The 17,075-nt window shown below is 41.4% G+C and overlaps 1 protein-coding gene across 4 annotated transcripts in view; it reads left to right on the top strand.

The window, feature by feature from the left end:
* The window catches only part of ZNF711 (zinc finger protein 711), a 31,571-nt gene that overhangs the window by 323 nt on the left and 14,173 nt on the right, over positions 1-17,075 (top strand). For 2 of the 4 annotated variants that reach the window (XM_076347017.1, XM_076347014.1), the window contains exons 1-4: positions 5,418-5,482; positions 9,602-10,161; positions 13,085-13,189; positions 14,773-15,303. In XM_076347017.1, coding sequence (XP_076203132.1) covers positions 13,111-13,189; positions 14,773-15,303 — 610 coding nt within the window. In that variant the 5' untranslated portion in view covers positions 5,418-5,482; positions 9,602-10,161; positions 13,085-13,110. Of the gene's footprint in view, positions 1-5,417; positions 5,483-9,601; positions 10,162-13,084; positions 13,190-14,772; positions 15,304-17,075 lie in introns of those variants that run through there. The other 2 variants (XM_076347015.1, XM_076347016.1) reach the window with 2 other exon arrangements.

Raw genomic sequence — 17,075 nt, 5'->3', positions numbered from 1 at the left:
TGACCATATGTCCTGTGCCTAAATGACAAGAAGTCCCTATCACAAGAAGCTGCCCTTCCTCAGAAGAAACTCATGAGAAAGGAAGAAGTGTTCTCAAATTTTAGCATGAGAAATGACAGATATGCATGCTGATCATTATTCTTCCTTGTTTGCTCCCCAGGGTGGTTTAAGACCATATCAAAGGGAAAGGGGGGTAAGGGGTTGCATTTTTTCATATTTCTCAGGAAGGCTGCTCAAAGACAGCTTTTGCCAGGTACAGTTTTTGTTTCTCGGTGTCCATTTGGCTCACCCATTTATTTGTGATGTTTGCTCCATGTCTGTGTCATGATCTCCCTCTGCATGCTGGTGAGCTATGGTTCCGAATCTATTGCTGTTAGTAGAACCATGAATTTCTCTTAACTGTAATTATGACGATTCTTCAGGGCATTGTAGCATGTAGAGCCTGTTGTGCCCTGACTGCCATTGCTTTTGTTTTCCCCTTGAAGAGCCAATATTTAAAGAAAGAAAACAAATTATGTACAATTTTGAACTGTGTAGTAAGAATCTGTATTCTTGTTACACCAATTACCTGCAGAGCTAGGAGGAAGGGAAGGCTCTGTTCTCAGGCAGAGCCACTTAGTCTCACTGACACTGGCAGCATTGTACAAACATAACCAAGGCACTCGGCTTCCCACTATCCCAAGATGCATCAAATACTGAAGTATTGTCTAATGTAGCAACCTCAGTTTATGAGCCCATTCTGTTGTCCCTTGTTTCTCTTCCACTTTGTCTTCCTTTGTCATCTTGTCGATCCTAACAGCTGAAATGATTTGCCTTTAAAAATGCAGTGGCTTTCTTTGTAACCTGTTTCATAAATAATGAAAATAAATGAAGCTATGGAAAATTGACTACCTTGCCACTAACTAACAAATTAAAGATACTGAAGTCCTGGATATGTTTGCCATTTTCCAAAAAGTCTCAAGCACATTATTTTAACATTTATATTAAATGATTCTTTTCCTTAATATTAGGTAATATGTGAAACTATAAGGCAAAACCAGAGTCTTAAGGCTTTTAGAAAGGTGAAAATATTGGCATTTCTTTTCTATAAATCAGAATACTCTCCTTGCAACAGCTCCATGCCTTAACTGCATCCTGGCACTTCCCATGCTCTCCACAACTCTGTAACTGCCCAGTCTGTATTGGCTTTCCTACGCAAGTACATTAGTAGAGAAGCCAGAAGCCTATTCAGACCCCTTTATTTTGCTTCCTGTTTCTTGCAAGTATTTAGTAAATAGGTATGGCTTCCTGCTGGGGAAAAAAGGAAGGGTGGCTCCAAAGCTGGCAGTTTTTCTTGGCTCTGTAACTTAGCTGCCATCCTAGCTGGTATTCTCTAATCTTCAGCCACAATTGCCTTTTTGTTTTTTGTTTCTCCCCAATGTAACAAATATCCAAAGTGGGTAAGTTTCACTGGTTTTCCTTCTACTGATGCAAGATACTCGTGGGCATTTAAGTCGGGACCTAGCACATATTGAGGGCAGATTTGCCAACTGTTAAATCATCTAATGCTGGCAGAGGAATTTTTCATGGATAGTTGAAATCACGGGCACCAAAATTCATTAAAAAGAATCCAGAGATTTTCTGAATGTGGACTGCTTGCAAACCTGCATTACAATGTCTTCTGAGACTGCAGACAGCCTAGAACAATGCTTGTACATATCAGTGTTAAGAATACTGTTGCTGACTAAAGCACAGAGAAGCTAATGTTCATATTAGTAACATCTGCACAGCCAGCTTGAAGAAGCACCTTGTTCTGGCAGCACCAGAGGATGATGCATGGAAGAATGCCATTGCTTTTACTTGTCTCACCTGCTGTTCTTTCAATGGGCATGTTCAGTAAAAGCATCCTACTATCATCCAGTTACTTTTCAATTTCTATCAGAAATAAGAGAAGTGAAAATGGTTCTGTTATCTTCAGAAACATACAGAAGTGGCATTAGCACATCTGTTTAGATCCTAGACTATCAGTTTAAACTATTTTGACCCCAGAAGGTCAGATCCTAATGTGTCAGTGAATTGCTTTTTTTCTGTCACTTCTTAGCCTCCGGTAGTGATAATTTAACAAATTCTGGTTGTTGTTGACCGCTAGCTCTGTTTACCAACCTGAAAGTGATCACAGAATTTGAGTGTTCAATTTGGTATTCCACCACCCCTTTGAAAAGGAGTAGGAGAAAGCGATAAGGCAATCCTGTCAAATAGACATGGTGCTGGCAAGAGAAGAGCTATCTGGAAGGTATGCACTCATGCTGTTTAAATTGAAATGAATAAAGTTTCACAGAGAATGAAGCTTTCCTCATCAGACTTTCGCTGTCCGCTGTTTAGTCTCGGGCAGATCAAGAGTTGCAGAACATCAGCCACATGGATAGGCACTGCTCCTGATCCACTTAACCACTCATGGTCAGGTCATCAGTATTAACATCAGGCAGTTGTACGTGAAAGAAAACTGTGAAGAAACTGCTTGAAATACACTGGTGTTACTTCTAACAACAATAATAATATTAAGGAATACCTTTTTGAATACGCCATCTGCCAAGCATTGTGCTTTGGTTGTTTGCCTCTTACCTGGAGAGCAGAGAAGCTCTCTAATTCTTTGAAATCTTTGTCTTCTGAACTGAAGGGTAAGGAGCAATTCTGGTTGCCTGCCTAGGTATCATGGTTATGATGTGCTACTTCCCTGTCAACTATGAACAGTTCAAATTGATATACCGAGTGGTGTTTTGGCTTTTGTGCATTCTCTGTGATTCATTGCACTTTTTGATACTTGAATTCCTGTGGTCTTGCTGTCTTGGGTTTGTTTCGTTCTGTGGTTCTGACCAGTGCTTTGGATTGATTTTCCTTCTAATTGCTGCCTCGCTCTGCAAATTTGCATGTTGGGTCTGACGTTGAATGTTGTGTCACACTGTTGGCAATAGCCTTGTTGTTGCTTGTTGCTATTTCATGCTCATTTTGCTTTTGAGATTTCCCTTGATATTACTTGAGAAGACAGAATCCAGCACAGATGGAAATTTGTTGAAGGAAAGGCATAATTAATCTCTCTGTAGTTCTGCTTTTCTGATTGTATCACCTTGTGAGATTCTCTCTCACGCATTTCCCCCGAGTATTCAGTTTTGTGATCACCTTTTTCAGGTATTTTTCCTCTCATTCCTTAATTGTGTTGATCAGTTTGAAATTATTTTCTCATTAGAATGTCTATCTTTTGCTAGAGCTGGAAGAACCTACTAGAATGTTCTTAATACTGTATTTATTTCAGTGTGTGGCATGCTATGGACAGTTTTACCCACTGTTCTATTGCTTACTCCTTAAAAGAAAAAAGGGGGAAGGAGGTCAAATGTAGGAGAGGTCTCCAAGTTCTGTGCTAAGGAGGTGAAAGTCCAGGAGTAAGAATCTTTTAAGAATTCCAGAAGAAAAAAACCTGTAACTCTATATTTAACTGGTTTATAATTGTGTAGTGCAAAATGAGATTTACTTGCGTGATTTTGGTACCTAAACATAGGTGCTTTATGCCATTTTTGATGCTCTGTGGCATTCCATCTGATGTCCTACTGCTGTTTTAGAAGAGGGCAAGTCTTCTGCAGGTCGTTACAGCTGCCATATCCATTTTGGACATCCTATTAGACATTCAGGCAACTGAATCCCACTGTCCATGAACAAAATTAATTTCAAGTGTAAGGCAAAACTTTATAAAATAAAGATTCATTTCTATGAGTTACCTATATTTCAAACAGATGAAGAAAACAATTGCTTGCGTTTCCCTAACGGTGTTTGACCTTCGACTGTTACAGCACTACGATCTATTCAACACAGTTCGTGCACCAGTTTCACAAGTCAGTTTCTAAACCAGAGGTGTGCGGATGCTGAAATGCTTTTAGCTTCCAGCAGGTTTAGAAAAATGAACAGTTACAACCCATTTAGTGAAATCGGAGAACAGGCCTTATGGGTTTCTCTGGTCCAAGTTTTTGCATATTTACACTTGTAAGTGTACGCCATTTTTAGGTGTTGAATGATTTCACTGATGTGGTTACTAAGGTACATTCATGCTAATTCTTTAGAAGACTCCCCCCCCCCCCCCCCTTCTTTTTTGCTAGACCTACCAATGTTTTATTAAGATAACTGCTTGGGTAGAGATGCTGGTATTCAGAGACGATGAAAAAAACCGTGATGAAAATAGTGTGATTTATGCCAGCGGTTTCTTCTAGTTTACTATCAGTTTTTCTGATAGGGGGTTTCTTTTGTTAATTGTATGCTTGAGACTGGTACTGCTGGCAAGAATGTATTTTAAATACAAAAAAAGGTGTCTTTAATGTCATAATACTGTACAATAATGAAGTAAAGACAGTCACAGCTGCCTAGTCAAGGTGCCTTCATCTTTCTTAGGAAACTAAAGGTGGATGGGAGGACAGTGATGCTGTACCAGTTCACTTGGGATTTCACTTTTTTGAAACCTTTTACATTCACACGTGCTTTTGCGTTCTCTCTGAAATGTCTGTATATATGTAGAATACTTGAAATTCAATACAGAATACAGAAATAGGGCTGGATCTGACCTTGTTTCGGCAAAGAATTTCCAAAATGTGTCCCCTTATGCCGGGGCAGAACGCGTGTATGTAAAAGACAAGGCTTGTCACTTGTTGCTTCCCACCACTTGTGGAAAGGCATTGTGACCAAGAGAGGGGTTACGGTGAATTTTCATCGACAGACTCCCCCCGAACACCGCCGGCACGCACGAAGGGCCCCCTCTCATCACCCGCCAGCGGCTTCAGTGCTGCCTGGGGGCCGGTTTTAGGTCCCCTGATCCTGCACAGCGGTGCTGGGCGGTTCGGGTTTGATGTCTGACGCCCATGACTGACCCACCCTGCGCGTTTCTGCTTTCGGGATCGCAGCCGCCCTTGCGGTGTCACCGGGCGTCCCCCCTGACGGGGGAAGCTGCCGTTTCTTTATTATTTCCCGGCGAGAACCCGAGGCAGGGTACCTGACGGGCATACCTAGAATACCTAAGCGAAACGCACAGCGGCGGGCCCGCGCCTGTCGCGGCGGCGCGGGAGGCGGCGAGGGACGCGGGGGGGGGGGGGGGGGGGGGGGGGGGTCGGCGCGGGGCCCGGCCGCCCCCCGCCCGGCCCGGCCGCCCCCCGCCCGGCTCTCCCCCGCCGCGCACAGGCGCGCTCGGCGGCGCGGGCAGAGTGAGGGCAGCGGCCTCGGCGCGGCGGGTGCGCCTGCTCGGCGCGCAGTGACGTGCGGCGGCCGCGGCGAGGCCGGCGGCGAGCGGGCGGCGGGGGGAGGGGAGCAGGCCGCGCGCGCTCGCGCCCCGCCGCCCGGCCCAGCCCGCGATCGGTGCAGGCCCGGACCCGGCGGACCCGAATGCCAGGCGGCGGCGGCGTCCTGCGGCCCGAGCCCCTCCCCGGGCCCCAGCCCGCGGCGCGGCCGCCCGGCGCGGGGACCCGCACAGGTGAGCCGAGGCGGCGGAGCCGGGCCGGCGGGGGATGGGGACAATGGAGGCGGCTAGGCCTCACCGCAGGCCGCGCCCGAGGCCTGCCAGCGCCGCCGCGGCCGCCGGCGGGCCCGGCCGCGGCCGCCTCTCGGAGGGTCGGTGAGCCGCGGCCGCTGCCGGCTGCCGCCGCGCCGGGCGGGCGCGAGCGGGCGTCGCCGGCGGGCCCTGCGGCTGAGGGGCCTTTTCGGGCGGCCAGAAAATGGCGGAAAACAAGATGTCGGCCGGCGGGGCGGGGAAGGCTGCGGCTCTGCGGGCCGTCGCGCCGCCGGGACAGGGGTTATCCCCGCCTCCCCGTCCCGCGGCCGCCGCGGGACGCCCGGCTCCCGTGCTGCGGCCGTGGGGCAGCAGCCTGGCGGCGGCCCCCTCCCTGCGCCCCCGCTGCGGGCGGCGGCCCCCCGGCCGCGCCGCCGCCCTGCGCCCTCCGCGGGCTCCTTTGTCTCCGCGCTCCCACTCCTCCCTCTGCCGCCTCCTCCCCGCCCTCCTCTCCCGGCGCGGCGGGACCGCTGGCCGCCCGTCCGGGGCCGCTGCCGGCCGCGTTACGGTTGAGCCAAGCGCTCCGCGGGTGCGGACGCCCCGCGCCGGGCTGCCCGGCCGGCACTGCGGGCTCGCCTGCCCCGCCACCGCCGCGCTCCCGCCGCCCGGCGGCGCGCCCGCTCCGCGAGCACGCGCGGGAGGGCTGCGCTGCGCTGCCGCGCTGCTCCGCACCCGCGCAGCCCCACCGCGGTGCCCTTGCCGCCCGCCCCGCCGCCGGCGCGTCCTCCGTGGAGTCGTGGGGTCTCAAGTCTGGCAGCCGGAGCCGCGGGCAGCCCCGGCTGCGCAGTGCCTTTATGTAGCTATCGCCCTTCTTTGCCGATGATTTTTATTACGGGAAGCCTTGTTACTGCTGTGGATGTAACACGCAGATGTAAATTCATCTATTAATTTATTTAAGAGCCTTAAGCGCATTTCAGGCAGTAAGACAAAATCTCGTTCAGTGGTTTTGTCTTTTGTCATTTTAAATGGATTTAGAATGTAAGTTTTCAGGGATGCTTTATAGGTGAACACAATAAAGGACTTTAAAATGGATATGTTCGTTTTTCATACCCAGTCTTTTGTCTGCGAAGGGCTTGTGTTAACCTGCATGCTATTTTATGAATTGGGTTCTTTTGCTTAAGATTTCTGCATGAGCAGGATGTTTCTCATTGCATTTCTATTGGTTACTGCATTAAAAATCGGGGAAAAAAAACCCAAATCCTGAAGTGTCTTCAGGGGAGGATCTTTCTCTTGTATTCTTGAACTTGAATGTTAAGAGATAATTAGAAAACACTTGGTTTGGATTTTTCAACTACATATAAGTTTATTTACTGTGTTACATTGCTCTATATCTGAGCTTGGTCCTGTTGGTTTAATCAAAATGTTATGTGCAGCTTACGAATATCTGAAACACCTGACAAAGTATGATGTTGTGTTTTACTTTATTATATGTAAACAAGACAAATATTATTTAGAAGAAATTCACTATTTTAAAGGAGTGCTTGAGGGCTGACCATGCAAATATGCTTTATGTGAAAATGTATCACCGGAACATACTGGGAATAATTATATGTGTAAACTGGGGAGATGCTTAGCATTTGCAGGATCACACTTTAGGATATAACAAGATGTATTAAATACATGCTTTTTATTTATGTAGATTTATTAAGTTGTAATTGGCATTTTGTAGAAATACTTTTTTACATTATAAAAATTGTAAATAAGGCAACAATGCCTGGGAGCCAGCCTATTGATTGGGAGCTTCATTGTACCTCTGGGTACAAGAACAACACCCCTTTTTTTCCTGGGAAGGGCAGAAGTGCTGAGGCATTCATTTTTTTCCCTCCTCCTTAAAATACTTCGCTGAAGATCTCTCAGTTTAGGGTGTTTTCTGAAAGCTTTCTCAAAGAAACTTAAAATATTAATGGTTATTTTACGATACTTCTATGGGAAGAGTAAGCTAAGAATAAATCAATGTATATACTAAGAGCAATGTTTATAAGGGCTTGGGCCTTTACCAGTTTTTCAACTGAGTGTTGCTGTTTTAAGTATGTATTCTTAGGTAGTCCCAAGCTGCCAACCATTATCTTTGATTTTAAAAAACCTCATTTACAGTAGTAATTTACAGTAGTGTTCCTGCCTGTAGACAAAGAGGTCATATATCCCTTTTTTTAACTCTAAAATTCATTCCCTGGTCTCAGCTGAGCCCTGTCTAAGGAAGAGAGTTGGCATAAAGAACTGAAATAGGTTAAAATCAGCCTTCTTCTGAAGCTAGTTAGAAAGAGAACTATATTTTTCAAAAAAGCAAAACAATGTCAGATACATATTTAAAAAATTTAGCCTTGAGACACTGCTCTGGGACTCTCAGTTTAGGTTTCATGAAATTCTTCATTTTGGGATCTGATGGTAACGTACTCCTTCCTGGTGCAAGATAGCATGCTATAATTAAAAAAAAAAAATCAATGAAAATATTAATGGAATGTTGTAAAATGATATTTTATTGGCTGGTGCTAATAAAGTATTTTCGCAGTATTTTTTTCTAAATACACAGAAAAGGGGAATTGAGAGGGAAAACTTGAGATCTTAATAGAGGCAAGAGAGGTATGGGTAAGTTTAGGGTTATGATAGTATACAGAATTGTGGCTTTCTGCCTTATTTCTCTCCTTTTTTAAAACATATAATTGGACCACTACTTCTGTGATTGTGTGGCTGTATAACATGGTGTACTACAGAAAGAAGCTGTGAAGAACCACAGTTAATCACTGTACTACATTTTTTGCTGTTTCCAATAATAAGATTTGCATGCGTATGTAGCGTGTGAAACGAAATCATCTGCACTACTGAAATCTATGAGCAAAAATACCCAGTTGTAGCAGAATTGTAGGCCTTATCTGTTGTTAATTGTTCCAGCATTAGCAGTGAGGGGTTTTCCTGCTGTCAGTGCATTCCTTTAAGACCCGAACATAGATATAAAAAAAAATCTGCGATTACATAGTTGATGCAACTCTGTCCTTTGTCTGCATTGAGGGTTTAGAAGAGTATACTTAAGTAATGGTTGGATACCAGCTGCGTCAACCGAGGTACAGCTTCAGCATGTTTATTGCTAGTGTGTCATCGTCCATCTCTGTTTTTAGTGGAAGTTTAAGGTATTCCTAGTACTACGTGCACAGAAGGTGCCATCCTATAACTTTGCTAATTTTTATAGTCCTGTTAGCTGCTGGGAAAATACTCCTTTTAGTGATAATCTGCTTTCCTTGCAAAAATTTTAATTTAAATTAAAATTGTAGTCTTACTTTGTGTTGAATTTTCTAGGTAGCACAATACGTAATATACTTACATTTGGGCGTCTAATTATATAATCTGAAAATAAATTAAATTGCTAATTAAGAAGGAAGAAAAGCCTAGCATATTTTTCCTGTAATCTCAAATTTATATAATTTAAGATCATTTTTTGTATTCATTTACATTAAAAAAGAAGGATTATCTGAGTGTAAAGGCTGTGGTCAGGAAATAGTAGAGTATTGCATTAATTCTGAAATTGCTATATTAAATCAGCCATTTATGGTCTAGAGCTGTGTCTTATTTTGTAATAGCAAGTATTCATTAGCTACGTTAAGAGTTTCAGATGGCTGTGACAATAATTCAGGAGCGATAGAGCATTGCATTAAGGTTCTGAGATTGCTTTGTAATTTTTACAGTGGTGAAAGAATTTCGTTTTGGAGCTAAAACTTAAAACTACATTGAAATTTGATTGTATGGTTGGAATTGGTTAGTTAAATCTTTGACTACTTTCCTCATTGATAATGTTTGACTTGTGTTTTTATAATACTAGCTGGTCTGTGGAACTTAACTTACTCTGATAGGGCGCCATCAAGAAACTACATTGGGGAATTCTTGTAGCTCTGCAAGAAGAATGTTAGTCATTGTCGTCCCCAGCATTAGTATTGTAGATTTTAAAGACAATTTGAGAGAAGTAGGTTTGAGCAGATAATACAGGGAGAAAGTGTTGAAAGGATGATAGTGACACTAGGTGATACAAGTTCTTTGGTTCTTTTGTATTCTCAGTTAAGTTGAAACCTCCTTGGGGTGGATCGGTGACTTTTTCTTGAAATTGCCATCGTTGTGGACTGCTTGCTGCTTCCTTCGCTTGGAGGATTTCAAGAGTATAAAAGAAAGAATAATCTCTGCTCAGTTCCTTCCTTGACAGTGAAGATGCAGTAAGCATGGATTGTGTTTTCCACGTACTCCTCCTTTCTCTTGTTACTCTGTTTTGTATTTTTTTCGTATAAAAAAAGCCCCAAAGACAAAATTGTACCCACCTGGCACATGTGTCTTGGCCGGCACAGAGTAGGCATTCTGCATCACCCGCTGAAGTGAAGGCATTTAACACAATCATAAAAAAGGAGGCAAAGCAATGTAGCACCAAAACTGACTTTTCACATCATGTCACCTTGGTGGCTTTCTGCCTGCCTTGAATGACATCTGGAGCATCAGTTTCCACATGCAGACCGAGCCTGGTGCCTGACGCAGTAGAGACCGCGGCCCTCGGCACTGACAGAGTGCCAGCATCTCCCCTCTCGATGACGACTTGGTTTGGTACCAAGGATCCAGCGCTGTCAGTTCTGGTGAGCCACAAGTGTTGCAGTAAACATAGTAACTGGCATTAAGATGCTTTGATCTGTTCAGTTTTTAGGGTCTTTTACCATGGACTCCAGTGCCTGTTATTGATAGAGCTTCATGTTTTAAGAGAAATGAATGTCATGTCTACCGCCAAGTTTAGTTTACTTCTGGGTTAGTGCAATAGTGTGAGTTGCATTAGGTCCTGGCTCTTTCTGGATACCTTGATTCTGGCTTAGAGGTATCTCGGAGATTTCAGGCACTTAAGCCATTTATTCTTACAGCTTGGCTTATTTTATTATTTGCCTTGCTTGACTATGTTCGCTCTTAACTCTGTTGTGGTATATTTCATTGCAGTAGGGTTGTCAAGTATGTACTACAAAGTACTTGAAGTTTCTATCCTATTTTGGATTTAGATGCACAGACTTAAACAAATTCTTGCAATAGGATAGGGGTCAACTTTTTATGAAATCCAGAAGAGCAAAATCAAGATTGGAACTACAACAGTAAAAGTACCATATTTTTGAGACTTGCTCTTAAAGGCATTTGTACTTCCCTATTCATCTCTGCACCTCCCAGTTCCAGGTAGTTCTGACTTGAGCTCTTGTTCCGCGTTCACTTCCCACAACTCTTAAAATTCTTCGTTTTCTGTGTGATACTGTCACTTATTTCCAATTCTTGCATATGAGAGGGCAGGAAAGTACAAGATTTTAGTCTTGTGCAACAGAGATTTTTTTTTAAGGTAGAGATTTTTCACCTATGAAAGCCTTGCTCTCTGTATACTGCTGTGGCTGCTTCTATGGAGTCACTTCATCTGCACTGAGAACTTGTGTAAAAGTCTTTTGGGTTGCAGCAAATTGCAAAATAATTCAGAATTCCCACACTTTAATGCTTAGTAGCAATGCAAATAACATGGAGGAATGCTAATTTATCCTTCTCTCTTGTATTTTGTGGAAACACTCTGTCAGAGAAACGTTACATGCTTTCTCTTTCTCTGAAAGCAAGTTTGTGTTGCTGTACCTTATGAAGGAGATTCAGCATCCTCAAGACAGATATGATACCAGAAATGGAGATCTTGGTAAAATTTAGTTTAGTCAGAAGCTCAACATTTACTCTCCATCTGTGAAAATTCTTGGATGTAATTGGAATTGCATTTTAATGAATGCGAGAATCTCAGAAGTAAAACTCGGAGTAGAACTAGCATGGCTGCGTGGCAAGGTTTGAGGAACTGGTGTAATTTTAAAAGATTGAGGAAAATAGGCAAGTCTGACAAAAGAGAAAGCGGGAAATAAGCCTCTAAGCATTAAGGGGAATTAGAAGAGCCAAAGCAATTGTCAAAAACAAAAGAAAGAAAATCAAGCTAAAGATGTAACAGTGAAGAATAACAGTGGGGAGTTTACAAAGAGTTGGCGGGTCTGTTCTATGAGAAGCTTTAAAGGATCAGTTTTCTATTAGAGGGATATTGCAGATAGCTGCATAGGACCAGCTTTTCCCTGGCAGCAGAAATGAGGCAGCACAGAAAGGACAGTGTTAGAAGATAAGATTTCTAGAATAACCTGACAGTTTTGAAATAAAATGTCAACCAGTATGGATAATACAGTCCTAACGCTGGAATGGTAAATAGAGGTGTCAGCACAGAAGTCTGTTGAGCGCTGTCGTTTCTTCAGTAAGTGCCACGGCAATGGAGACGTTGAAATAAGTTGGCCTTTCTTATGCTTAGCTGTTGCCTGTTACAATGGGTAGTTCTGCACTGTGCATGCGAACCTGAGGGCTGATTAAATTTTCTACCAGGCCTTTTGTCAGACTTTTTTAATGATATGTTCATACACAGCCACTGGAAGAGAAAATCAGCTTTGGCACTTCTGTTCTCGTAAATTTAGTGCACTATGCAGGTTTTTCAAAACTTACCTATAATTAAACATAATGTTCAATTAAATTCACACATGAAAATTTGTTTTGAAATATCTGATAGATACAAAATTGTGAAAGAATCTGAAAAAATGATACTCCCCATACAATTCTCAACTTTCTTTGATGCAGCTCCACACATCCATAATCACCAGTCTTGATAATTGGTTAAAGAGTATGTACAGACAGGGATAGAGCAAAGGTGACCTCTTCGTGCATAGCTGCTAATATATGTTATTATGGTAAGGCATGTAGTTAGTAATAGCACATGTGCGCTGTTGATGTCCAACTTGCATTTCTTGCTTCTGCAGACAGTTAGCTTCAGTTCATTTAAGGCAAAGTTAGCTTGCTTCTTGACAAAGTTTCTGCTCCTAGATAATAAGTTACCTGTAACTAGGTTCAGTTGCTTACTAGCATGTGTTATGTTGTGTTGTTACTATGGCCTGATGCCGCTGCTGGTATTGCAGGTGAGATCTTTGCTGTCAGTCAGTGAGGTGTTACCCTATGGAGAGAGTCTCATAAAACTGCAAAAATATTTTAACGTTCAGTTTGCAGTGGGAAAATTGAAGGCTTAGACATTTCTTGCACTTACTGCTCCTAGAAATAAAGTAATGTCGAAGTGTGTACCTCTGCATGCAGAGGTAAGCAGAAAGCACTTTCCAGTTAAATTCTACAGAATAGAAACATAACTGTTCTAGGCCAGGCAGTATGTAAAGACTTACATACAAAAAAACTTTTAAGTTCTGACCAAGAATTACTGACTTGTTTGGTTTCACTCACGTGTAATTCTTTTGATTACTGTAGGGCCGCTTATGGATAGAAACGTTTTTGGGATTTTAGGTCAAAAAAAAATAAAACCAAAAGAATAAAGCAAAGTGAATTGTATGAAGTATTGCATGCGTTTTTCTTGAAGTTTTGGATAAATACTTTTCTGTGTTTGTCAGTGTGATGCATTAATCCAGTAAAGCTAATCAACGCAGTAACACTGTTCCAACATAAATTCTGATTTTGCTTTTATTGCAGTTGTTTGTGAATGAACTTAGCTGAATATGGATCCCGGTGGTGGAAGTCTTGGATTGCAAACACAAGAATCCAAAATGCCTCACACTATGATTATGCAGGATTTTGGTAAACATTTTAACTATTAAAAATAATTAATAAAATCAAGACTATTTTTCAGGTTTTTGCTGTATGTTTATAAATGATATAAAGCTGTAAAGTTGACTAATATAATAATGCTATTTGCATGACTTCTTTGAGAAAATTCAGAATTTAAGGTGTTGTATAATATGTCTTTGTATACTTTGGTTGCTGATCTTGAAATGGTCACTTATTCCAAAATACTGAAGTAATTCTGAAAAAAAAAGAAGTTAAGTCTGTGGCCCAAAGTGCTCTAGATGAGACAGAAAACGTTATCTGGGTTTCAGTGGTTTTGTGGTGCGTGTGCTTCTGCTTGAAGTCATATTGACTAGTTGTTACACCTCCAACATACAGGAGATGTAAATAACATCCAGTACAGGATGTAAGCAACATCCGAGCTTTTGTGTGCTTACCTTGATTACTGTCTCCAGTTCTCCTTTAGGGTATTTCAGTAAATGTGGTGGGAAATAATCTCTTTGTCTGTGTGACAACAGATAACTTACTACGTAGGCAACAATTTACAGATTTAGCTAAATCTGCATGTTCACATGTGCTTAGAAGTCCTCTGTCAAGAACATCAGTCCTGAGGCTGTACTGATGTAAGAAAACTTGTTTCTAAATTGATTTTTTTTTTTTAAATTAATACCATTTCTTTTGGTGGCAGTGCTAAATAACCTTAGCAATTTTGAAGGTTTAGAGAAACAACAGCAAGAAATCTCCACTCTTTCTTTGTGGGTCTCCATTTCTGCATTATGACAGGAGGTGACCTTCTCAAATATCAGGAAGGACCATGTCTTTGTTCTAGCATGAATTAATATCCCTCAGAGTGTACCAAAATAATTGCATTTGCAGTACAATGCTGAATAATTTTAATTTTTTTTTCTGTTCTGATAAGAACCATTTTCTTTAGTGTTTTATTCATTAAGATTAGAACTGCTATATATGTGTGTTAAAATAATTCACTGTGCGTTCTTTTTTATGTATAGAAAAGTGGTCTGCAAATATGACTGGCTAGTCAAGTCTGTTAATGAAAAACAGGTTTCTGTTTCTAGCCATTCCTTGCAACGTGGCAAGTTGTTGGAAATTGTACTATAAATATTGCATACAACTGAGTATTTATTTTTATCAAGGCCCATGCAGTCTAAAGGATGAGAGTCCTTTTATTGTAACAGCAATTAATGTATTGTTACCACACTTCCAGTATCATGCAAGAATTCTGTGAAAGTTCAAATTGCTACTGTAATCAGATGTTTTCTAACAGGAATTTAAAAAAAGATGAAATTGCAAACTGGCCTGTAGTTTTTAACATACCAGCATTGTAAAACCTAAATTTGGGACAAACTCCACATTATGTCTTAAAGAAGTGGCATGTTTTGTTTTTCTTAATTGAAAGAATACAGGCTGCTTTGGATAGTCTTTATCGGGTGAAATGCAAAATGTGGATTGTTGAAAAGTAACAGATTTGTACATCTGCGTTTAACTTATCTATACAATTATTCCATTCCTTAGATAAACTAATTGCTAATGCAATAATTTTAACATTTTTCTCCTCATTCATAATTGTTTCATAGTGGCTGGAATGGCTGGCACTGCTCATATTGATGGAGACCATATTGTTGTATCAGTCCCCGAAGCTGTCCTAGTTTCTGATGTTGTTACCGATGATGGAATAACTCTTGATCATGGCTTAGCTGCTGAAGTTGTCCAAGGACCTGACATCATCACTGAAACTGATGTTGTAACAGAAGGTGTAATTGTTCCTGATTCTGTTTTGGAAGCTGATGTTGCTATTGAAGAAGCTTTAGATACCAGTGATCATGTTTTGACTTCTGATCTGATAACAGAAACTGTTAGAGTTCCCGATCAGGTTTTTGTGGCTGACCTTGTTACGGGTCCTGATGGACATTTGGAGCATGTGGTGCAAGACTCTGTGTCAGGAGCCAACTCGCCTACGATGGTTTCAGAAGAAGTTCTTGTAACGAACTCAGATTCTGAAGCAGTCATTCAAGCAGCTGGTACTGTTCCTGGCTCCACAGTGACTATAAAAACAGAAGACGATGATGATGGCAAGAGTACATCTGAAGACTACTTAATGATATCTTGTAAGTTAAACAAAGGTAGATATGAACAGGAAATTATCTGAACTAGAAGTGGTCTAGTGGGGAGAAGTTACTATAGCTGCACTCTTGCTGCATTCTGTACTGGAACTCTCAGATAATAGTCTGTTGCCCAGTTAATTCTTGGTGTCTGGATTTGGGTTTTCTCGATGAAAAATCCATTATCGCTGATACAGCAAGAAAGAGAATGTCGTTCATGCTGTTGAGTGAATGAGTGTGTATGTTTGTGTTTCTGAAACTAGATATTCCTGAAAATTAACAAAAACACATTGGAAAGTTAGACATTCCCCATATTTTGAGTATAGTACTTTTTTTTTTAAATACATACGTGTATTACCATGTTACGTAGATTCATGTAAAAATAATGACTTGGGTTGAATCAGTAGAATCCAACAAAGAAACAGGTTTTTAAGATCTCTCACTCAAAGTTTTCTTGTATGTTTCAACGAAATATTGTTTGTTTAGCTGTATTAAAAACTATAATAGGCATTTCATGGTATGTTGGGCTGTTCTGGACTGAACTTGACGTTAAGTGGTTGCGTGCATGAATTGATTGGCTCTCTAACACTGGAAAGTGGCTGCCCGTTTCAGTTTCCACACAGCATTCAACTTTGAGGAAACTGTATGGTCCTATACTACTTGTTGAGTGAGAGCTACTGAAGGGACCTTAGGTGTATTATGTTTCTTCAGTGGTTAACTTATACTCAAGATACCAGTTTTTACTGTTAAGCAAATTTGATAAAATCTATGATAGTTCATTTTAGATTTTTGACTTCTCCAAATCAGTTCTTGAAATGTGAGTAGGTCAAAACAGATTTTATTTAGTCAGAAGCAGTATGTTAAAAAAACCGGCAATGCCAAGTGTGTCAAAGTGTCAGTCTGTTCACAGCAAGCTGCATTTATTAAAAATTTCAAGACAGAAGACATGACTGATTAGCGATTATGATGTTTTCAATATTTCATAGCATTTATGTCTTATGCAAAATATATTTTTGGTATTTGTTTTTTGTCCAGTATAGGATGGACAGCAATGATTTTTTTTATCATTCTATCATTACTGTAATGCCACATGTCACTAATAGAAGTGAAAAAGGGTTTTTGGAAAAAGAACCAAAAAACCCTCAGTCTAAAAGCAAATTAGACCTACAACAGAAAAATTCCCGTGTGTTTGTAAATAAAGGAACACCATTTTTACAGTCAGTTGTTTCACTGAAAAAATTCCTCCTTTCTGACAGAGTACTTACGATGAGTTGTATTCTGTAACTGCGGTATTTCCAACTGCACCTTTGTAATTGTAAGTAAAGTCATCTTTGGAATTCCTTCTAAGATAGATAAGTGTGATTGGTAATGATGATCACTGCACTTAGACCAGAGCATCTTAGACTTCCAGTAACTGTTACGTGATGACCCCAGCCGTGTCTGATACGTTCATAGTTTTGTCAAGGCTTTGTTCTCAAGCCTACCGATGGCTTTTGCAATGTTTCAAAGCCAGTTTGCGACCTAGTTTTCAGCAAATTAGATTTTTATATATGTATAATCATGATATGCCTGAATAATCACAGTTGGAAGCTACATTATTAATCTAGAATTTTGTTTTAAGTAATCATTTTAGATAAATTAAGGCAGCCTCTTGCCTCTGCTAAGTCTTGAGGTTGTATTATGCTGGGTATGCCAGCTTGACCTGCAGTATCTGCTGTTGATTTTTTTCTCAGCAAAAATGAATCAATCTTATGCAGTTGTTCATTTTTTGTTTGTTT

Source organism: Aptenodytes patagonicus, chromosome 9 (assembly GCF_965638725.1).
Source record: "Aptenodytes patagonicus chromosome 9, bAptPat1.pri.cur, whole genome shotgun sequence".
Classification (NCBI taxonomy): Eukaryota; Metazoa; Chordata; class Aves; order Sphenisciformes; family Spheniscidae; genus Aptenodytes; species Aptenodytes patagonicus.
This window is presented reverse-complemented; position numbering and strand designations above follow the sequence as displayed.